General features: G+C 41.8%; 1 protein-coding gene across 1 annotated transcript in view; it reads left to right on the top strand.

The window, feature by feature from the left end:
- The window catches only part of drd2a (dopamine receptor D2a), a 33,466-nt gene that overhangs the window by 8,259 nt on the left and 1,422 nt on the right, over positions 1-23,785 (top strand). Inside the window, exons 2-7 of the mRNA XM_064984199.1 lie at positions 8,404-8,714; positions 20,152-20,261; positions 21,244-21,380; positions 21,951-22,153; positions 23,014-23,100; positions 23,323-23,704. Of these exons, the coding sequence (XP_064840271.1) occupies positions 8,436-8,714; positions 20,152-20,261; positions 21,244-21,380; positions 21,951-22,153; positions 23,014-23,100; positions 23,323-23,704 (1,198 nt within the window). The 5' untranslated portion in view covers positions 8,404-8,435. The remainder of the gene's footprint in view (positions 1-8,403; positions 8,715-20,151; positions 20,262-21,243; positions 21,381-21,950; positions 22,154-23,013; positions 23,101-23,322; positions 23,705-23,785) is intronic.

Here is a 23,785-nt window from a genome sequence, read left to right as displayed (position 1 = left end):
GAAGAAAGAAAGAAGAAAAGTGCTTGAGAGACATGAAATCTCTCAACAATTATCTCAGTGTGCGACATGTTCAGTCAAAGGACCATTAACTGTGAATGTGGTACTAGATTTGGGCGGGTCCCCTTAGACATTTAGTCAGAAATACTAGCTTTAGTTTAAGCCTTGGTGCAAACAGATGTTTGGGGACAATGACAGACATGCAGTGTGTAGGGAACAACATTTTTCCAGCGTTGAAGTGCAGAACCTCTCTTTTTGTGATTGTAGTCGAGAAACGTTTCAAGAAGATCTAAATGTTAGACTACACAGTATGGCTTAGAGTGTGTATAGTTTAAATAGCTTTTGAATTGCAGTTTGGAATTTTTCCCCAAACTGGTACCAAACCTTACTGTATAACCTTTACTGTGGGCTTTGATACAGTAATGGTCCAATCAAATATGTTCTTACTAAAGGTTTACATCTGGAAATAGCATGTAATCAATTTTTAACATAACGGGCTTTCATTCATTAAAAGGTTTAGTGTTGTTAAATCAATAATACCTCTGTAATTACTTCTGTGTGTGATTCATAGTCTCTATAGGCTCTCCTTTCATCATTTTGTCCTTGTTCTCTCTCAGATTGAACCGTCCTACACACAGTTTGAGTTTCACGTTTCAAGCTTTAATGTCACATGGACAGGTACGGTGAAATGCCTTTCTTGCAAACTCAAAACCCAACAATGCAATAATAAATAACAATGTAATACTAGAAAAAAACACACAAGAAATAAGAAGAAACATAAAGAACACAATAAGTAAGTAAGTAAGCATACTATATACAGGGTAGGGCTGACCCCATTTCGGCGACTGGTCGACACATGATTTGCACCTGTCTCAGTGGTCTAATCCATTGCGGAGGCCATTGGGATGGCACAGTCCATCACTCTAAGACATGATACTGAATTGCACTAATGGTGCAACACTAATAAATCGAATGTTATTTTAGAACAAATGCGCTTTCTCCCACGTTGGAGACATTCGCTGTCCGCGCTTCTGCAACAGTCTTCAGTGCGCCGTAGAATTGGCACCTATGTTGCTATGTGCATGATATCAAAGTTAACCAGCATATTGGGATTGAGAACAATGTGGTAGAGGCAGCAGCAACAGAGATGAGGAAACAGCCCTTGCCTTAGCCTAATTGTCTAAGACAATTGAGTAGAGAGGAAACCCCAAATTAATTAGATCTATAATCAATAGCCTCACTGTTAAATGTGCCTGGCTTTATAAATCATCCATATACAGTGCCTTGCGAAAGTATTCGGCTCCCTTGAACTTTGCGACCTTTTGCCACATTTCAGGCTTCAAACATAAAGATATAAAACTGTATTTTTTTGTGAAGAATCAACAACAAGTGGGACACAATCATGAAGTGGAACGACATTTATTGGATATTTCAAACATTTTTAACAAATCAAAAACTGAAAAATTGGGCGTGCAAAATTATTCAGCCCTCTTAAGTTAATACTTTGTAGCGCCACCTTTTTCTGCGATTACAGCTGTAAGTCACTTGGGGTATGTCTCTCTCAGTTTTGCACATCGAGAGACTGACATTTTTTCCCATTCCTCCTTGCAAAACAGCTCAAGCTCAGTGAGGTTGGATGGAGAGCATTTGTGAACAGCAGTTTTCAGTTCTTTCCACAGATTCTCGATTGGATTCAGGTCTGGACTTTGACTTGGCCATTCTAACACCTGGATATGTTTATTTTTGAACCATTCCATTGTAGAATTTGCTTTATGTTTTGGATCATTGTCTTGTTGGAAGATAAATCTCCGTCCCAGTCTCAGGTCTTTTGCAGACTCCATCAGGTTTTCTTCCAGAATGGTCCTGTATTTGGCTCCATCCATCTTCCCATCAATTTTAACCATCTTCCCTGTCCCTGCTGAAGAAAAGCAGGCTCAAACCATGATGCTGCCACCACCATGTTTGACAGTGGGGATGGTGTGTTCAGGGTGATGAGCTGTGTTGCTTTTACGCCAAACATAACGTTTTGCATTGTTGCCAAAAAGTTCAATTTTGGTTTCATCTGACCAGAGCACCTTCTTCCACAGGTCTCCCAGGTGGCTTGTGGCAAACTTTAAACGACACTTTTTATGGATATCTATAATTAAGAAATGCCTTTCTTCTTGCCACTCTTCCATAAAGGCCAGATTTGTGCAATATACGACTGATTGTTGTCCTATGGACAGAGTCTCCCACCTCAGCTGTAGATCTCGGCAGTTCATCCAGAGTGATCATGGGCCTCTTGGCTGCATCTCTGATCAGTCTTCTCCTTGTATGAGCTGAAAGTTTAGAGGGACGGCCAGGTCTTGGTAGATTTGCAGTGGTCTGATACTCCTTCCATTTCAATATTATCGCTTGCACAGTGCTCCTTGGGATGTTTAAAGCTTGGGAAATCTTTTTGTATCCAAATCTGGCTTTAAACTTCTTCACAACAGTATCTCGGACCTGCCTGGTGTGTTCCTTGTTCTTCATGATGCTCTCTGCGCTTTTAATGGACCTCTGAGACTATCACAGTGCAGGTGCATTTATACGGAGACTTGATTACACACAGGTGGATTGTATTTATCATCATTAGTCATTTAGGTCAACATTGGATAATTCAGAGATCCTCACTGAACTTCTGGAGAGAGTTTGCTGCACTGAAAGTAAAGCGGATGAATAATTTTGCACGCCCAATTTTTCAGTTTTTGATTTGTTAAAAAAGTTTGAAATATCCAATAAATGTCGTTCCACTTCATGATTGTGTCCCACTTGTTGATTCTTCACAAAAAATACAGTTTTATATCTTTATGTTTGAAGCCTGAAATGTGGCAAAAGGTCGCAAAGTTCAAGGGGGCCGAATACTTTCGCAAGGCACTGTATATCAACAGAAATAAGACAGATCTCGCTTCTGTTGCCTGTTTGAGTGTTTGTTTAATAGCCTACTGATTCCGTGAGCACCAAGCCTTGCATATCGGAAGAATGTCGAATAAAGCAGTTTCACAGATTTGGTTGTTTTTAAATCTTTGCTACGCTGTAATAAAGGCTTTCCAATTTTTTTTCTGTTAGAACAGACTGGTATTACTTACAATTGATTTAGTGTTGTTTACACTGTTCCAAACAGTCAAAAAGAAATTGTCACACATACTATGCATCCTCCTTTTTCTTGATCTCCTTCTTATTGTTATTATTCCAATTATTATTATGATCATCATTGTAATAATAAGTAATATCGTTATCATTATTAGGTTTTTCATAGCAGCCTTGTATAACCACTATCGACCTTTTGGCCTAAGAGCGCGTCCTGTTTAGTCTTAATAGCGTAACTTCCTTTGGCCTATTTCAAAATATAGGCTACTGTGTCTATCAATCAATCAACCAATCATTAATTAGTTCATGCAATCACACAGCATATGAGACATTCATGTTTTGAAATGCAAGGAAGCATTTTAGTTTTAAAATTATATAACAAAGGGAGCTTTGAATAATTTGCCTGAACAAGAAATAAACCGCAGTTCGCGAATGCATGCAACTGTTTTTAGTCTGGTGTAATAAAGGCTTTATATATTTAGATATTTTTCATTAAAACAGACTCTCTGGTATTTATTTATTTAGTGTTGTTTACACTGTTCCAAATGGTCAGAAAAATAATCATATTGTATTCTAACAGGAACTGTTTGGCAGACATAATGCTCACAGAGTGCTTGCTCCTATACCCTTCTTTATCTGGATCTCCAGTAGTTTTCATGACTAAGTCCAATGTCTTCCACAGATCTGACTTCCCCTTTCCCTTCTGAGCAACCAGAAAACATTCGCCCCTTTTCGAGTTTCTTTGTCACGTCGTCCGCATCCATTTTGCTGTCACGTGTTACTGTGTTCGGAGTTTGTTATAACCAATTTATTGATGTGATTGTGATAGGCTGTAGGTCTGGCCCTATTGGTCACATGCATGCGGTGCTTACATGTCTCACGTAAAGAGAGCATGGGGAAATAGGGAATTTCATTCCTAAACAAATTAGGGATTTGTAGGCATACTGTGTAAGAAACTAAATTGCTGAATGTACGTTGCAGCGTCAGCACAGACAGTGCAATAAACACTTGCTGTGCCGTGGTGCCTTTTCACAACAGTAGGGAAGAGAGCGAGACATCGTGCACCAGTCACACAGGCACTCAATGTCATTTTTTTAACACTGTGTGACCATCGGGCTCTTTCTTGAGTTATTTGTGTGTCTTAATTATTTAATCAAACAGTGTGCTTAAAGCATCAGACAAGATCAGTGCATATGTAGTTGATTTTAGTCAAACACATAGGGTGTGTCTGTATATATACATATGGAAAAAAATAAGTTTAAACATTTAAACCAATCGATTGGTTGAAAGAAAAGGTTGACTCTTGGCCAACCAAGTTTTTTTGGTCGGGGACAGCCCTAATACAGGGTCAGTTCCAATACCATATTTGCTATGTGCAGGGATACTGGAGTGATGTAAGTAAATATGTATAGGGGTAAGTAAATATGTATAGGGGTAAGATGACTAGGCAACAGGATATGAGATAAAGAGAGTAGCAACAGCTTGTATGTGAGTTGGTGTGTGTGTGTGTGGAGTCAGTATAAATGTAAGTGCATATTATGTGTGAGTGAGAAGAGTGTGTGTGTGTGTGTGTGTGTGTGTGTGTGTGTGTGTGTGTGTGTGTGTGAGTATGTAGGGCCCTGTGAGTGTGCAATAGAGACAGTGCAAAATACTGAAATAAAAGGTCAATGAAAACACAAGGTTAACTCAGATAGTCAGTGTAGCTGTTGTTTAGATCTGAAAGACTACTAATGACCTTTTAGATATGAGGGACTACACTGTTCAGTTTTTAAAAATCTTTGGTGTGGAGAGCACCGTGGCATCAAGTATCAAGATTTTTTTTGGTATCAAGATTTTCTTCCAACATTGCAAGACAATTGAGTGAGTTTTGATGTACAAGTTGCACGATGCAATGAATTTACCATAGAATGCTGGGTATTTATTGAATTTGCATTGGGGAAAGTAGAAAAACATGGCAAAGGGAAACTTTAGAAGTTAACAAAGGGAAAACCGTCTTAGAAAAGCTAACCTTTTAAAGGGAGATGTATTGTGGCAGCATGACTAAATACACAAGTTAAACTCTTTAGTTAAAAAAAATTATAATAATATTCACAAACCCATGGCAAACATCTCAAACAGGTTGAAGGCAAATTTTTAAATAAATGTATGTCATTCTCTGTTTGCAAGCTGCTTCAGCTAGGGCTTTACCTACAAGCATGAGCTTCACCTGGGTCTCCTATGCAGACAGCTGAGTAGGAAAGTAGGCAAAGGACCTCACCAGAGACATGGCTTGTTGTTAGGAAAGAGCATCCCCACAACCTAATGAGGCAATTGGAGGCTTGTTAACGTCCCCCTTCTCTGCTTCCTCCAACAGACAGATGCTCCACAGCTTCCCACATTACTTTATTTGAGTAGCTAGTTGCTAACATCAGTAGAACAACTACCTGGTTTCTAGAACATTCTGATAGCATGTCTGGGCATGCCTAAAGATAGGATTGTTATTGGTTCCCAATGCTTACATCGCAGTTTATGGATGGACATATAATCTGAGTCAGTTCAACTGGTGTGAACTTTGTATGTTGTCTTCTTGAACCCAGCTGGAGGTTCGTAAATATTTCATTCGTAGGATTCTATCAAAAGTGCAGGCCTTTTATTCCTATATTGTCTTCTCACAAATATGGTCAAAATAAAAATGTTGCTGTCAGTGTATAGGAATGTTTACTGGCTTTTACTGGGGCACACGTTGTATCAATCGTGAGTAATGTAAAGCATTCATATGAGCATTTTTCTTCCTCAATGTTTGCAGCATTCACCAGTGTTAGCAACTCGAACAGGTAAACAAACAATTGCTCCAGCTGTAAAATATGTGACCTGCGAATCTCTTCCATAAACATTTTATAGGGTGATGAAGTGATACTTCATGCTCAACATATCAAAGGGAGGTTTGTTGATGTTGTGAAATGGTCATTTGAATCACTCCCTCAAAACATCCCCTTAAACAGTTTGCTCACCCATATCACGACCACCTGTACACAGGAATACCTCTTGGATCCGAATCGATTCGTGAGCCATACGCTTTTGGACCTTGGAAGAGCGTCATTGAAATCACAGGTCGTACTTTAGTTGGAGCCTGAGAAATGCTGAATTATTATCCCCGTCCTTGTGGATATCAGGGCCCTACTGTTTTAGAAAACGTTACAGTGAATTAATTTTGTATCTGGAACAGCTTCTATTATTTTATTAACTCGATCAATTCTCTATTTTTCAACATTTTTCATTTAACATTTTATCTGGGAAAAGTTCCAAACAGAAATAGATTCACATTTAGAGGGCAAGGATGGTAATTATTCTTAGGGGTGTAACTATTGAAGGAAATAATTGCAGTAAGGAGATAAAGAAGAAGATAAAGGGAAGAGACGCTGTAAGTGCTACTGTATGCAGGCCAGGGAGGGCTTCCTCTTCTCTGCACAGTGGAGGTACAATAACCCTGCTTAGAAAATGGCTAAATGATGACTACCTACCCAAAGCATGTCAGTAGGTAGTCAGACCGAGGCAAAATGGGTACATAATGACTATATAGGACAAGGGCGGACTGGAACCAGAAATCAACCCGGTCATTTCTAACACCCATTTTATTACTTGAGGCCCCCACACACACACAGAAGAAGAAAAAAAGATCAGCCCATATGGCATTTGCCCTAACTGCCCTGCAGCCAATCCGTTTCTGTGAAAAAGACTGCGTTCTGTGTTTGTTTATGCTGTACTGTGAAATTCAAATGTGCATGGGTCAAAGTGTACGGAGGCTTCCCTCTCCACATTACCTACAATACTTATGTGTCAGTAGGTACTTGGACCGTGACAACAGATGCCAATCAAGGATTCACAGCCTGTAATTGGCTAGTTGCCATCAATGATTTCGACCAAGCATCAAAGAGGCCTATGGCAGATAGAAAACAACTTAAAAAATAGCTGCTATCACCGAATAAGATCAAACACTTTTACTCCAGATTGACAGAGGTGGTATCTACTGGAGGTTTCTCCCAGTCTCAGACACTTGTATTCCATACACACACACACAGACACACAGACACACAGACAGACAGACACACAGACAGACACACAGACAGACACACAGACACACAGACAGACAGACAGATATTCCAATCATCATCTTCCATCTAACCTTCAGTCAGCTGTGCTGCTATGGGAGTATGACGTAGGCTATGCAGGGCGTATTGATGCTTGTGGCTAGATGGGGGTTGTTGAGTGTTCATCCAGGTCTGCACTTCAGGACAGGTCACCTGCTCATGGATGATGGAAGTGAGGGTTATAAGGTCAGCTCATGATTGGATATGGAGTAATGTGACGTCATACAATGCCAGAGAGAAGACACTAATAACCTCTCAGTGAGCTGGCAGACATGGAGATAATAGGCTATTGTGTAATGTGTGTTTCTTATGAAGGTTTTCAGCAATACAGTTCAATAGGATGTATGATATTGTATCTCTGTGGTTTCCAGCCTGTGTTTTTTAATCATTCTGTAAATCCATGGATTGTCAATCGTCATATCTGACTTGGCTTATTCATAAGGCCTCAATATCTGGTTATACCTTGACACAATACAAACTCCACTAGTTTCCCCTGTATGACCTGCAGGAGTATCCCTCCGCCTTCAACTTCTTAGCACACCCCGAGCTCGATATGTCTCCGAAACCTTGTATACGATTGGGCGATAGCTAGCCGTTGCTCCTATCTCGGATCTTGGGATAAAGCGTACGTGACGCACAGCGGGTATAAGGATAAGGCTTGTACAGCCCCAGTGAGCACTGCGAGGACAACCAGTTCCAACACAAGCTTTCAGGACAGCAGTGAGAACAATCTCACATAAATAAAGAATGGGAGCGGGCAAATAAATGAGCTCAGACAGCACAGGGCATCTGCGGGGTAAAGGCACAGGCCTGAGTCCCCGGGGCAATGCTTTCAGATAGGCAGGAGGCTGGAGCACGTGACGAAGGGAGCGAGAGTGGGGAGATAGGAACCCCATAAAGAAATTTCCTCATGTACAGTGCACACCGTCTTAGAAACAGACGGGATTCGCGCACAAACGAATGCACGCACATGCACACACACTCGCCCCCCCCCCCAAAAAAAACGCAGACGAGCATAGAGAGATAAAGACAATCATGTAAATGCGCAATCATCAATAATGTATTTTAGCTGACACACATACATACACGCACGCACACACACAAACACATAGCTCTTGTAATTAAAGCTGAATATGTAAATTCTCTCCCTTTTTCTTTGTCTCCATTTCAGGGCCCGTTCTCGGCCTTCGTCACTCACAGCTAATGGATGTCCTCACACAGTATGCCTACAATGAGAGTTTCTGGGACAATGGGAATGGGAGCTTCAATGACACGGAGAGCGGGCAGAAGCACCCGTACAATTACTATGCCATGCTCCTGACGCTGCTCATCCTCGTTATTGTCTTTGGCAATGTGTTGGTGTGCATGGCCGTGTCCAGGGAGAAGGCCCTCCAGTCCACCACCAATTACCTGATCGTCAGCCTGGCCGTGGCTGACCTGCTGGTGGCCACCTTGGTTATGCCCTGGGTGGTCTATCTAGAGGTAGGTTACCTACACACCCACCCATGCTCTTTCATTGGCAGAAAGGCTTAAAGCTAAAGATACAGTGTAGTTGTTGTTTTTTTACCCTACCTGGAGGTAGGCTACCTGTACAGCCAGACACCTTAATCATTTCCTGAAAGGCTTAAAGGTGCGGTGTAGTTGACTTTTCCCATGAAGTTGCACAGCAAATTGTGTACATAATCATAGCTGAAGAAAAACAGTTTTTTTTGATTACACTTGTGCCAATCAGGGTTCCTTTTACCCTTCCTCTTTGATTTGCCCTTGCATTGACCCTCCCACTCAGTCCTCCAAAATGAAAACAAACTGTTAGGGCCACATTGTTGATCTGAAAAAGAGTAGATTCAAAGTTCTTCTTTATTAATGGTCTGGTTTTGGAACGACTTTCCCAAGGTGTCTGTCATTAAAGCATTTAGCATTATGCAAATAGAAGCTTAATTGTTTTGACAAGAAATTGTAAATGAAAGGAAAAAGGCAACAGCTATAAGTGCTGGAACAATGTGAATGCAATGTGTGTCTGTTATGTGCAGCCACATAACTGTGTGCAGCCACATAACTGGTTAAAGATATTATTTTTGAACTAAATTAATTCTAAATACATTTAAATATATATTTTAAAAATGTACGACGTGGCTTTAAAGTGCACAAAAAATAATACCTCTGGCGTAAAAAAAATATATACGTCATCACGTTTTATGGTGCCAATTTACCACGCGACAAAATATTCAAGTTTAAATCCATCAAACAGTTTTTCCCTGTCAACAAGGACATATCTTGTAAGTAATTATGGTTCCATGCAATGTAACTGTGGAATTTAATAGATACAATGGCATCAGCATTAAATTGTGGGAAATAGCATTGCATATTATAACTGACAGTTTAACGAGTCACTCAATAAAAAAAGTAATCGCTCTAGCAAATAGGCCGTAACGTTGATACTGTAGACAGGAGGTCAGACAATTAAGTTTGAGCAAAGTGAGGAAATTAATAAATTCACACCATGAAAATAAATGGCGCTGTACCTACGAAGCTATCTAGCGTAGTATCTGGAGCAGCAGTACTGGCAATGTCAATGTAAAACGTATGTACTCATTCCCCAGCTATACTGTAGCTAGGCTAGACAAGATCGGTGAATTATTATGTATTATCTTGTGATGTGACTTTTAAAACTGTCTTGTGTGATCTAGGTGTGTGCTGTGAAGAACCACGTAAGGTTGAATCAATGGCCAGTGACATTTGCGATGTAAAGCAGCAGAACGGTAGCCTTGGGCAGCAACACAATCAACCTCAGTCAAGCAAATCAATTGAGAGCAGGACTTAGAACAGGTTTAGGATGTTATATTTGACCATGGTCTTTGGCCAGAGAAATGAGAGGCCATCCAAGACTGCAGTGAAATAATCATCCTGTGTGTGTATCAATGAGCCTGCCTCCTGATTACAAGGGCTATCAAATGACACTAAAATCTATAAAGTCTGTCATGTGCTTTGGAGAAAAACTGTGACTTGATCTCTTCGTCTAGCATCGAAGAAAACCAGAAAGATTCTCCTGCGTTTTATATGGTGTACTTTCATTTTACATTAAAACATTTTTTTTTTGTCATTTAGCAGATGCTCTTATCCAGAGCAACTTACAGAAGCAATTAGGATTAATTGCCTTGCTCAAAGGCACATAGGCAGATTTTTCACCTAGTCGGCTCAGGGATTCAAACCTTCGGGTAGTGGCCCAAAGCTCTAAACTGCTAGGCTCCTTCTGACAAAAGGTTGAGAAATGTCACATACAGTAGGCTAACTCGTTACACAACCTTTCCACAGTGACCCTCAGCTCTCTTCAAACAGGCCTCTCAATTGTATTACAAAGGATACCAAGTTTAAGGTCATGTGTCAATTAGTACACTCTTAACAAGAAGTTAAGGATATAACGAATGAGCTTTGAATGGTTTGTTGTGCACGAATCCCATTCATTTTGTCTTACAGACTAATAGTAGCATAACCAGACTTTGGAAATGGCACAAATTAAAATATGTGCCTCTTACACAGTAGGCTGCAGCTTGGCAACATTATAAGGGCTTATTGTTAACATGAGAATAAGCACTGCCTTCAAGTGAAATGGGTGGATTTGCGTTTGTTTGGATGATTCACACTCTTGAAACATTTCTAGCGGAGAAAATAGATGTTATGTAGGATTATGCTTTGACACAACAAAAATAAGCACATTGATCTTTTGCTATTACAACGTCATGTTCGGATTATCGTCCCTCTCCCAGGAAACCATTGCAATTTGCTGCGAGACCATTGTTTTTTTTTTCTTCTCATTTTGGTGAGATCTTGTTCAGGTAGTCCAATAACAAGCCGTGGTAATGTGCTGGTCACAGTCTGCTGCAGGAGCACTGTTGCCCTTTCTTGCTAAATGCTAAATTTGCATTAATTATGAATACGTTTTGCCTTCATGCGACCATGCCAAATGTGGTATATTGAGAGCCTCTTCTTGGCATATGCTAGATGACCTTAGGTCTTGAGATGTTTATTGGCTTTGATGAGCAGCTGGGAAAGATGCTTAGCCTCTCTCCTCCCAGCCAGCCTCACAGTATGTTAAACAAAGTGCCTGTGCAGATAGCAAATGAAATGTTGGCATTTCTGAGAAAGTGTGATATCTAATGTACAATCTCAATGCAAAATGAGAAAAACAAAACACCAGGACCAAATGAGAAAATATGTATCGGGCCATTAACATAGCAATTGAGTTTCTTGCCGTGTTGCATTTACGATGTCACCAATGTCAGGGCAGTCCTCCACTAACATCATGGTGGAGGTAGATATATGTTTCCAATAAGCCCTTATTATGATCCATGATGTCTATGGGTGTTAGCCATGAGCTCCATTCCCACGAGTTAGGGAGGAGTGTTAATAGGCCGATGTGTGGAGCCTGGTATAGAGGAGCCTTCATTAGGCTTGTCAGATCATTATTTAATCACGGGCAGGGCTGCAGACAGACAACCAGGAGCAAAGACACAACCCTCTTCAAGTCTGAGCTTGGCATAATTGATAACACACTGCCTCAGAACAGAGATTAATCAGACAGGTCTCTATGAGCCCAGCTTCGCAGCTCTGGCTGTTTTAAAAAAAAAAGAAAAAGAAGAAAAAGGTGAGATGCGGATAACTCTGTGCTTGACGACTCCAATAAAATTCAGTGAGAAACTGAGTGAGAAGCAAAGCACCACTCTCAGTAGTGGTGTAAGGGGAAACGAGGATCTGCCACGATAGGCGGGCTTTGAAGCGCACTGTCAGTCATGCAGGGATGTTATCTCGTAGCTACACCACGGGGAGCCCTGTTCTTGTGGAGAGTGGAGGTGGTTTGTTAATAAGAACGGGTTCCTCAGGCTCTTGAGAACGAAGAAGAAGCATATGCTACTCGTTATACGTAAAAAAAAACATCTTTCTCTCTCTGTTGTGAGTGGAAGGGTGAGGGCTTGCGTTTCTATGGGCTTATTGTGGACCTAAGCTTGTCGCCTCTCTTCCCTCTGGGACAACAACTCCCATGGTTCGGGCGGAGACATGTGCATCTCGTCCTTATATGCAGCTCTCTGGTGTAAATGGGAAAGTGCACACAGCACAGAAGGAGCGAAGGAGACAAGGCTAAAAAGACAACATGAGAACAAGTGGACATAAAAGCTCATTAAAAAATTTTCAAAAAGAGGTTCTTGCGATACAGGTATTTGGAATATTGCGCAAAAACATAAATTAGAATTAATCAAATGAATTTGATATTTTGCCCAGCCCTAAGCCATGGTTGACACAATAATGGGCAACTGGGCATTTTTATGACCCTAAGCATTATGGGATATTAATTGCTTAACTCACTCTTTCTTTATTTCGGCAGTTCTCTCTCAACATTTTCTTACATTACAGCCTTATTCTGAAATGGATTAAATTGTCAGTTTTTGTCCTCATCAATGGGAGTTTCTCCCATTCCAACCTCTGTCAGGTTGGATGGGGAGCATCGCTGACCAGCTATTTTCAGGTCACTCCAGAGATGTTAGATTGGTTTCAAGTCTGGGCTCTGGCTGGGCCACTAAAGGACATTCAGAGACTTGTCCCGAACCCACTCCTGCATTGTCTTGGCTGTGTGCTTAGGGTCATTGTCCTGTTGGAAGGTGAACCTTGGCTCCAGTCTGAGGTCCTTATATAGACAGGTATGTGATTTTCCAAATCATGTCCAGTCACTGGGATTTACCACAGGTTAAGGTCCAATTAAGTTGTAGAAACAAGGATGGTCCATTAAAACAGGATACACCTGAGCTCAGTTTTGAGTCTCATAGCAAAGAGTCTGAATACATTTCCCAGAATTAATATTAACCTGTTTTCAAAGTCTCATTATGGGGTATTGTGTGTGAGAAAAAATGAGGCTGTACATGTTTTTATTTTATACATTTTAGAATAAGGCTGTAACATAACAAAATGTGGAAAAAGGGAAGGTGTCTCATTCCAATATCGCCCAACATCCACTAGATGTTGGAACATTGCTGCAAGGACTTGCTTTTATTCAGCTACAAGACTATTAGTGAGGTCGTGCACTGATGTTGGGCGATTAGGCCTGGCTCGCAGTCGGCGTTTCAATTCATCGCAAAGGTGTTCGATGGGGTTGAGGTCAGAGCTCTGTGTAGACCAGTCAAGTTCTTCCACACCGATCTCGAAAAACATTTTCTGTATGGACCTCGCTTTGTTCACAGGGACATTGTCATGCTGAAACAGGAAAGGGCCCTCCCCAAATTATTGCCACACAGTTGGAAACACAGAATTGTCTAGAATGTCATTGTATGCTGTAGCATTAAGATTTACCTTCACTGCCGAGCCCAAACCATGAAAAATAGCCCCAGACCATTGTTCCTCCTCCACCAAACTTTACAATTGGCACCATGTTCCCTCTCGCGCAGTAGCCAGAGACTGTCGCGCAGCTCCCTCCGGGATTGCTGTGCAGAAATATCAGCCCACAGAGACAAGCACGAGATTGAACTTCACTCTAGTTTCTAGAGCAGTGGTCACCAACCGGTTGATCTCCAAGGCATTCCTGGTCGATCGTCAAACATTTCTGTAGAAAACCCAATGATAATAAAGCCTTGTGTTCCTATTTTTTGTTGTTGTCTCAGGTGGTAGGTGCACCCGATTCAGCTGCCCTGCATCCCGGGTAGGCAAACTGTTGCCATTTCTAACCATTTCATGTGTCTGAAAGTACAAACTCTGCCTAGAGAGCAAATCAAGCGCACTATAGACCTATAGCTTGCCTATCAGATGGCTGAGATGACCGTGTCTGTAGTAATGTAGCAGGCATGACAGAAAGCTACAGCGAAGTTGATACTGTGATATTTCTCAACTTTAAAACCATGATTAGAGAGAGACTGTCAATGAATACAACAAAGAGTGGCAGTTTTTACAAGTGAGTTCATGTTTAACTTCTTACTCAGCATTGTCAATACTTCGTATTCATAAACCATAAAATGTGTGTTCTTCCCTTTTCCATGAGTAGGAACGTAGGCTTGCGGAATATTTCACTTTCTCTGTTCACAGGAGTAACAAAATGAATTTGTGCATGAGGCAGAAATAATGAGGTGCGACTCGAGTTTTGCCATAAGCTGGAAGACGGTGACACTGTTTTGGCCAGTGTCAGTGGAGGAAAGGGAGAGCAGAGGGATGTTGAGAGGCAAACCCTCAGTCAGCTGCTCTCTCCCTCCACTGAGACTGACTGTCAGATGCAGGCACCATCAGCCCAATAAAATAAAAATACACTGAACAAAAATATAAACGCAACATGTAAAGTGTTTTTCCCAAATTTCAAGAACAAATAAAAAATCCCAGAAATGTTCCATAAGCACAAAAAGAGTTTCTCTCAGATTTTGTGCACTTATTTGTTTACATTCCTGTTAGTGAGCATATATCTAACACATATCCAGGTGTTAGAATGGCCAAGTCAAAGTCCAGACCTGAATCCAATCGAGAATCTGTGGAAAGAACTGAAAACTGCTGTTCACAAATGCTCTCCATCCATCCAACCTCACTGAGCTGGAGCTGTTTTGCAAGGAGGAATGGGAAAAAAATTCAGTCTCTCGATGTGCAAAACTGATAGAGACATACCCCAAGCGACTTACAGCTGTAATCGCAGCAAAAGGTGGCGCTACAAAGTATTAACTTAAGGGGGCTGAATAATTATGCACGCCCAATTTTTCATTTTTTGATTTGTTAAAAAAGTTTGAAATATCTAATAAATGTCGTTCCACTTCATGATTGTGTCCCACTTGTTGTTGATTCTTCACAAAAAAATACAGTTTTATATCTTTATGTTTGAAGCCTGAAATGTGGCAAAAGGTCGCAAAGTTCAAGGGGGCCGGATACTTTCGCAAGGCACTGTATGAATGAGTGATGGTACAAAGCGGCATAGGCAAGATGCAGTAGATGGTATCGAGTACAGTATATACATATGAGATGAGTATGTAAACACAGTGGCATAGTTCAAAGTGGCTAGTGATACCTGTATTACATAACGATGCAGTAGATGATATAGAGTACAGTATATACGTATACATATGAGATAAATAATGTAGGGTATGTAAACATTATATTAAGTAGCATTGTTTAAAGTGGCTAGTGATATATTATACATCAATTCCCATCAATTCCCATTATTAAAGTGGCAGGAGTTGAGTCAGTGTGTTGGCAGCAGTCACTCAATATTAGTGGTGGCTGTTTAATCGTCTGATGGCCTTGAGATAGAAGCTGTTTTTCAGTCTCTCGGTCCCAGCTTTGATGCACCTGTACTGACCTCGCCTTCTGGATGATAGCGGGGTGAACAGGCAGTGGCTCGGGTGGTTGTTGTCCTTAATGATCTTTATGGCCTTCCTGTGACATCGGGTGGTGTAGGTGTCCTGGAGGGCAGGTAGTTTGCCCCCGGTGATGCGTTGTGCAGACCTCACTACCCTATGGAGAGCCTTACGGTTGTGTGCGGAGCAGTTGCCGTACCAGGCGGTGATACAGCCCGACAGGATGCTCTCGATCGAGAGAGCATCCGAAACAATGCAATATTAGCCACTGTTAATGCAACATACCAAAACAAAATGAACTACGCAAGAGATTTTGTTGTAGGCAGAGCGCATCAGAGTAGGATTCTATTGCATTGACATGTACTACTCATCCCGTACTCTTCACAGACCCATGCGGCATAAACAATCAGAGCTGCATTATGCAAATAGACCATTGCCATATATGGATCTGTGACATTTACTCTGAACTGGACTGTGTTTACAGCATGAGTGGTGTGAGTGGATGCGCTTGTTTTTAGATCAAAGCGAGAGCTGCATGAAGCCACGTGTTTACATTTTGTTCATATCCTTTGCAAGTTAGTGAGTTATTATCCCAGTTATACAGTTTCACAAAGTTTAAAAAAATAACCTTCACATGACCCTACAAAGGGCCTTGGTACCGGTCGTAGAAAAAATAACTTCACTCCATTTTGAAATACTAAAATTGATTCTAGAACACATTTGTAGTCAGCAATAGGGGTGTGATTGCTTCCTACAAGAGCACAAAACATATACATTTCTAGACATCTTTTGAAAAGGGAGACTGGTAAAGAGCTTTTTATTGTCTTAAAGCGGCAGTGTATTTTGAGACAGTGTTGAATAAGATAAGTAGCCAATAGGCAGAGGATAGCATAATTTGTCTGATTCTCTGTAATAATGGTATTGGGAATAATGATGCATTTTATTTTGCAAAGTGGTTTCTTGCATCAAACAACACAACAACATTTTCAGTCACCTCCTTGTCAGAAGGACAAGTGGTTAAAGAGGTTAATGTCAAGCCCTGCATGTTTTTCAAAAGTCTCATGGAATATTTGTATTTATTTGTATTTTTATTTCACCTTTATTTAACCAGGTAGGCAAGTTGAGAACAAGTTCTCATTTACAATTGAGAAATTAGTTGAGATAAGGGAGGTAAAGGCAAAAAAAGGCCATGGTGGCGAGGTAAATACAATATAGCAAGTAAAACACTGGAATGGTTGATTTGCAGTGGAAGAATGTGCAAAGTAGAAATAGAAATGATGGGGTGCAAAGGAGCTAAATAAATAAATACAGTAGGGGAAGAGATAGTTGTTTGGGCTAAATTATAGATGGGCTATATACAGGTGCAGTAATCTGTGAGCTGCTCTGACAGCTGGTGCTTAAAGCTAGTGAGGGAGATAAGTGTTTCCAGTTTCAGAGATTTTTGTAGTTCGTTCCAGTCATTGGCAGCAGAGAACTGGAAGGAGAGGCGGCCAAATGAAGAATTGGCTTTGGGGGTGACCAGAGAGATATACCTGCTGGAGCGCGTGCTACAGGTGGGTGATGCTATGGTGACGAGCGAGCTGAGATAAGGGGGGACTTTACCTAGCAGGGTCTTGTTGATGACCTGGAGCCAGTGGGTTTGGTGACAAGTATAAAGCGAGGGCCAGCCAACGAGAGCTTACAGGTTGCAGTGATAGGTAGTATATGGGGCTACATTGAACATCACACATTGGCTACTACTGTAGGCTAAATGATAGAACAGCTATTTGCATGTTAAAATGCTATGCAATGCATTTTCTCCATTGTATTTGATGGACGTCCACTCGGGTAGGTCTACATCATGATCAAATAGCCACAGTAACCTATATGGCCACTATTAAAACTGTAACTTAAAGCGGGTTGCAGCCTCAGTGTTCACAGTAAACGCACGCTGAAAGTTTCACAGAATTTTCACAAGTTCAAGTTCGTGCTCAGCGGACCTGAAATTTGCTCAGTGACGAAAAAAATGAAAGGGATTATTGTTTGGCACATTGCATTGGTGCAGGTTGCATTCTCTTGTCATCCACCAAACCCAGATTCGTCCGTCAGACTGCCAGATGGTGAAGCGTGATTCATCACTCCAGAGAGCGTGTTTCCACTGCTCCAGCCAACACTTGCGCATGGTGCTCTTAGGCGGTCCTGTTCTGTGGGCTTGTGTGGCCTTCCACTTCGCAGCTGAGCCGTTGTTGCTCCTAGAAGTTTCCACTTAACAATAACAGCATTTACAGTTGACCGGAGCAGATCTAGTACAGCAGAAATTTGACAAACTGACTTGTCGGAAAGGTGGCATCCTATGACGGTACCACGTTGAAAGTCACTGAGCTCTTCATTAAGGCCATTCTACTATCTACTATCTTTGTCTATGGAGATGTTATACACCTGTTGCTGAATTAGTCACATCCACTAATTTGACAGGGTGTCCACATACTTTTGTAGTGTATATACACTCCGTGGCCAGTTTATTAGGTATATCCGCCGTTCATGAAAATGGTTTGCTCTTACAGAGAGTGAGTCATGTGGCTTGCTATACAAAGCAGGCAGCCACACGTCTAGGCATTCAGTTACTGTTCAAATGAACGTTAGAATCGAGGGAACTAAGCTACTTTGGGCCTGGCATGATCGTCGTTGCCAGCTGCACCGGTTCCATTATTTCAGCCAGCATCCTCTGCTTTTCACACATGACAATGTCAAGGGGTTTACCGAGAATCATGCAACAAACAAAATAACAGAGTCAGCGCCAGTCCTGTGGGCCGAAAGTAGAATGACAAGAATCGTACAGGTGGCAGGTAGCTTAGTGGTTAGAGTGTTGGACTAGTAACCGAAAGGTTGCAAGCTTGAATCCCCAAGCTGACAAGGTAAAAAATAAAATGTAGTTTTGCCCCTGAACAAGGCAGTTAACCCACTGTTCCTAGGCTGTCATTGAAAATAAAAATATGTTCTTAACTGACTTGCCGAGTTAAATAAAAGTTTAAAAAACACACAAAAAACAGGTGGGCCACAGACAGGCAAATAACGGCACAGTAGTGTGCAGAACGGCATCTCGGGACGCAAAACTCATCGGTCCTTGTCACGGGTGGGCTATTGCCGCAGACAACCACACCGGCTTTTACTCTTATCATCTAAAAACAAGAAGAAGCATCTCCAGTGGGCACAAGATCACCAACACTGGACAATTGAGGAGTGGAAAAACATTGCCTGGTCTGACGAATCCCGGTTTCTGTGCGTCATGTTGATTGCAGAGTCAGGATTTGGAGTACATAACCCCATCCTGCCTGGTGGCAACAATAGAGGCTGGTGGCAGTGGTGTGGGGAATGTTTTCCTGGCACACGCTAGGTCCCTTGATAGCAATTGAGCAACGTTTAAATGCCACAGTGTACCTGAAAATAGCATCCATTCCAGAAGAATTCAGGCTGTTCAAATCTAATTTTATTTGTCACATGCTTTCGTTAATAACAACAGATGTAGACTAACTGTGAAATGCTTACTTACGAGCCCTTCCCAACAATGCAGAAAAAAAATAGTAGAGAAAATTGCGTTTTCAGATGTATCAAGGGTTTTTCAGATGCCATAAAGGGATGCACGTGATTGGCAATGATGTTCAGATATCCTGTGGCATTCAAATGTTGCTCCACTTTAATCGAGGGGTCCAATGTGTGTGCCATGAAAACACACCTCACACCATCATACCACCACCACCAGCCTGCAATGTTGACTCACAGCATGATGGATGCATGTACTCATGTGGTTTTCTCTATACCCTTGTCCTCCCATCAGCGTGAAACAGCAGGAACCAGGATTCATCAGACCAGGCAATGTTTTTCCAATTCTCCAGTGTCCAGTGTTTTTGTTCCTGAGCCCACTGCAACCACAGTTTCTTGTTTTCTGCTGAAAGAAGAGGAACTCTGTAAGGTTATCGGCTGCCATTCATATCAAGGTACGACAAGTTGTGCGTTTTTTTATGGGTCATTAGGCACCAATGTTTTACTGGACTGTCAGTTGACTAACTGCTCTGCCCAATTCGTGTCAGCCTCCTTGGTCCTTTTTCATCAATGACCCATTTTCAACTACTAGCCTGCCTCTGGCTGGATTACCTTTGGGTGGTGAACCATTCTTGATACACACAGGAAACTGTTGAGCATGAAAAACCCAGCAGCGTTGCAGTTCTTGACACACTCAAACCGGTGCGCCAGGCACCTACTACCATACCTCGTTCAAAGGCACTTTAATATTGAATATTTTGTGTTAACCATTCACCCTCAATGGCACACCTATACACCTGGTTAATCTATGCTGTTGAAAGAACAGTGTACACTCAGTGTATACAGTATTTACTGTATACACCGTTTTTTTGATTGATTCCGATATAAGTGACAGGGAAATTGTGGTTAATGGAGCAGGCATTGGAAGATTCATGAGAACAGATGAAAATATAAGAACATCTATTGAGGAACATGTAGGGCAGGATTTTTAATGTCTGACTGAACTGCAACTGAAAAATAGTCAGTGCTTGAGTCAGTGCTTGAGGGAAATAAAACTGTTGTCTCTACATTTTGAAACATCTTTCTTTCAGGTGGTGGGAGAGTGGAGGTTTAGTAAAATCCACTGTGACATCTTTGTCACCCTAGATGTCATGATGTGCACTGCAAGCATCCTCAATCTCTGTGCCATCAGCATTGATCGGTAAGTGCTCATGAAATTGTTGAATCTTGGCCGAAGGCAGGTGCCATTGTGGATTTGCAGTGAAAATCTTTAAGAAAATTCAGTGCCGTCTGGTCCTAAAAGGCCTTCTTGCAAACCCATCTGATACTTTCTATTGAATACCAATTCCATTATTTATGGACTATGCTGTATGCCACTTTCATTTTGCATGATTTTCCACATCACTGATTTTTGTGTCACTCAAATGCCTGAACAAGAACAAATATTCACCTTGGTTATGTGAATACTTAGCTCAGAGGTAATTTAAATAGTTACTGAAGTGATTTGTGTTTAAATACAAAATGTCTGTACGTTTAGTATGTATGGAGAATATCTGTGAGTTGTTTATACTGCAGATGCTTATTTTAGGTTATTAAGATAAGACACATGCACATTTCATAATTAAATCTGTACTATTGAATAAAGAGTACCCTTAAATCTAGAGTCCTTCATTGAATCAATAACAGTGGCCAACTGCATCTGTTTTGGTCAACAGCTGATGGATGGGCCTGGAAATGTAACCACTGTCAAATGCATAGACAGAGCTATGGATGCAAGGACTGTCCATCCAAAATTATAGGGTTTTGAGGCCACATAGTGTTTGTTTACAAACGTTGGAGTTATTAAACAAGCTTATAGTTTGGGTTCTGTTTCCTGAATAGTGTTTATGCACCTGTTACGCTAAATTATGATTTTTCTTTGCGTTTACTGCGCGTTAGTCGTCTCCCGTCATCTCAAGAGTTTACCCACCTTTTTTTTCTACCCCAGCATCCCTGGTGTCCCTACTACGAGAATACAGAGAAAGGTGTTTGCTGTCACTCCACGTCTAGTCTGCACAGTTGTAAAACCATAGTCAAATGTGGCAAAGTGTGTGTGTGTGTGTACTTGTGCAGTCTGGCATTTTGTCTAACTCTACAGTATTTGTCCCTTGTCTTTCCTCACCCTCTGCTTCCTTCCACGACAGATACACAGCAGTCGCTATGCCCATGCTGTACAACACGCGCTACAGCTCCAGAAGACGAGTCACTGTTATGATCTCGGTGGTGTGGGTTCTGTCCTTTGCGATATCATGCCCCCTGTTGTTCGGCCTAAATAACACAGGTAATAGCAGGAACTGTGGGCTCCCTTGCATTGTGATCTTTGCTATTGCTCAGTGCTTCCACAGTATTTAGGCTTTTATGGGACTAAGGAGTAGACTCCGTATGACAGTGGTAGGTGATACTAAATTGTATGACTGCTGTGAATGGGGTAAACAGTGTGGTGGTGAGTTTGAATGCTCCTTTTTCATACACATTGTATATTCATCCAAAACGGGCCTTTTAGGCGTTATGCCCTGTATCGACCAACTCAGTGGCCTTGCGGTTCGTGTCCACGTTGAGGTCGAAAGGTTGAGTGATTGATCCTCGGCCTTAGTCACACTAAAGCCTGTATGAATGGGACCCGATGCGTCTCAGCTTGGCACTCAGAATTAACGAGGTACAATTGGGGATAAGACTCTGCAATATACTAGCGTCCTGTCCAGGGGTTGTACGTCAAGCTGAGTGTCATGCTACAGAGAATGGCTCCTGCTCCAATGAGCTGTTCCTGCTCACTCGTGCAACTGGGCTACTGGTTTGGCGGGTATTGTTGTTTTCTGTATTGACCGGAGCGCAATTTTGTTTTCCTCCCTAGCGACTCGCGACGAGTCCCTGTGCATCATCGCCAACCCGGCCTTTGTGGTGTACTCCTCCATTGTGTCCTTCTACATTCCCTTCATCATCACTCTGCTGGTCTACGTGCAGATTTATGTGGTGCTTCGCAAGCGTCGGAAACGGGTGAACACAAAGCGCCCGTGTCAAGGGACAGGTGACCACGACGCAGGCGCCACGTTAAAGGTGACTAGGCTGCAAGTCGTGTTTTTCAAAAATGAAGTGCTTGACACACTTAGGGAGAGACAATTCAATTAAATCCATTGTCAACAACATGTCATGTGTTTTTGGAGAATGGAATCAAACATGAGGAAGCTAAATATTGTCCATAAAGTGCTTGCTATTGCCAGAAATGAGATGCCGAACACACAGATAATGATTTTGTGTAAGGGGCAAGAAAAACACAGTAGATAGAATTCTAGCCAGGATTGAAAAGGGCACACGCAATTATCCTAAAGCATTTTATGAGGGTTCTCTTCGCGTATTGAGATTATTAGCAACATATTCTGCTGTAATTGGTCATTGTTGGCCATTGTTCATTGGCCTACTAGATTGGCAGGAGAGCTGAAATGCAACAGTAATTATGATGTACCTTTTCGTGACCTTTTCATTTTCTGGATATTGATTTTAGTGACATTAATGCGGATCAATACAGGAAAAGAAGCCGTGTATCTCTACATTGCTCATGTACATGCATACCTTTTGTCTTGGTGTGGGGAAGGGAGAGAGCAGATGAAATACATTCAGAACGTACTATGCAATTGCAGGGCAAATAGTCCTCATCACTTTTATACTGCGAGTCAATAAACTATTTCTGAAACAATACTGTCAGTTTAAGTGACTTTTTATTTCTGCACTATTGAGTGTTATGGAGGTATTGATTCGAATGGGAATCAAATAACGGCGTACACTCAATAGAATTACAATTTGTTTAGTTTATTGTTAATTGTTCTTTACAATTGTGCCCTCTCAAAGAGCGACTCGGAGACCTTTTGGTGCCTGTGCAGTGACTGTGTGCTAGCTTCTCTCCCCTGTTGTTGTTTCAGGAGAAGTGCAGTCACCCAGGAGATGTGAGGCTGTGCACTGTGATTGTGAAACCTAATGGGAGCTTTCCTGTCAACAAGAAAAAAGTGGTGTGTCAAGTATTTGTTGTGCTATTTTTACAGAGTAACTCTCAGAAGGGAATGTCTTCACTTTCAAAGGCAGTTAACAAGGTGTCACCTCTATTGTTCCCATTTCTCCCTGTAAGCAAGCTATTGAAGTTACTGCTACATTACTACTACTACTACTGCTGCTACTGCTACTACTACTACTACTACTACTACTTTAACATTGTTGTTGATTTCTGTCAGCAGATCTTCATCAAAGAGGTGGCCCATGAAGGGGACGACATAGAGCTGGATGAAATGACCAACTGCAACCCTCAGAAACAGAAGAATGTGGACAATGCCACCGCCACGCCTGCCAGCCACCAGCTCCTGCCGCCAACCAAGGCCAACGCCAGCCCCACCTCCGTGCCCCTCTCCCCGCCTGGGAGCTCCGTCAAAGTGGAGAAGAACGGCGACTCGAAGGACATACTGGTGGAAGTGCCCAAAGTGACTAAAGCGTTTCAGACCGAGGCCTTACCCAACGGAAAAACACAGACGTCTATCAAGCAGCAACCCACTCTCATGAGTAAGAGGAAGATCTCCCAACAGAAGGAAAAGAAAGCCACTCAAATGTTAGCCATAGTCCTGGGTAAGTTGTTAGCATGAATACCACTTTGAATGTTTGAGAGTACTGTTGAACTTTTCAGGAGAGAGGAGGGATACAGAGACA

Source organism: Oncorhynchus masou, chromosome 13, assembly GCF_036934945.1.
Source record: "Oncorhynchus masou masou isolate Uvic2021 chromosome 13, UVic_Omas_1.1, whole genome shotgun sequence".
Classification (NCBI taxonomy): Eukaryota; Metazoa; Chordata; class Actinopteri; order Salmoniformes; family Salmonidae; genus Oncorhynchus; species Oncorhynchus masou.
The sequence above is the reverse complement of the archived record's forward strand: the minus strand, read 5'-3'. Positions and strand labels throughout refer to the sequence as shown.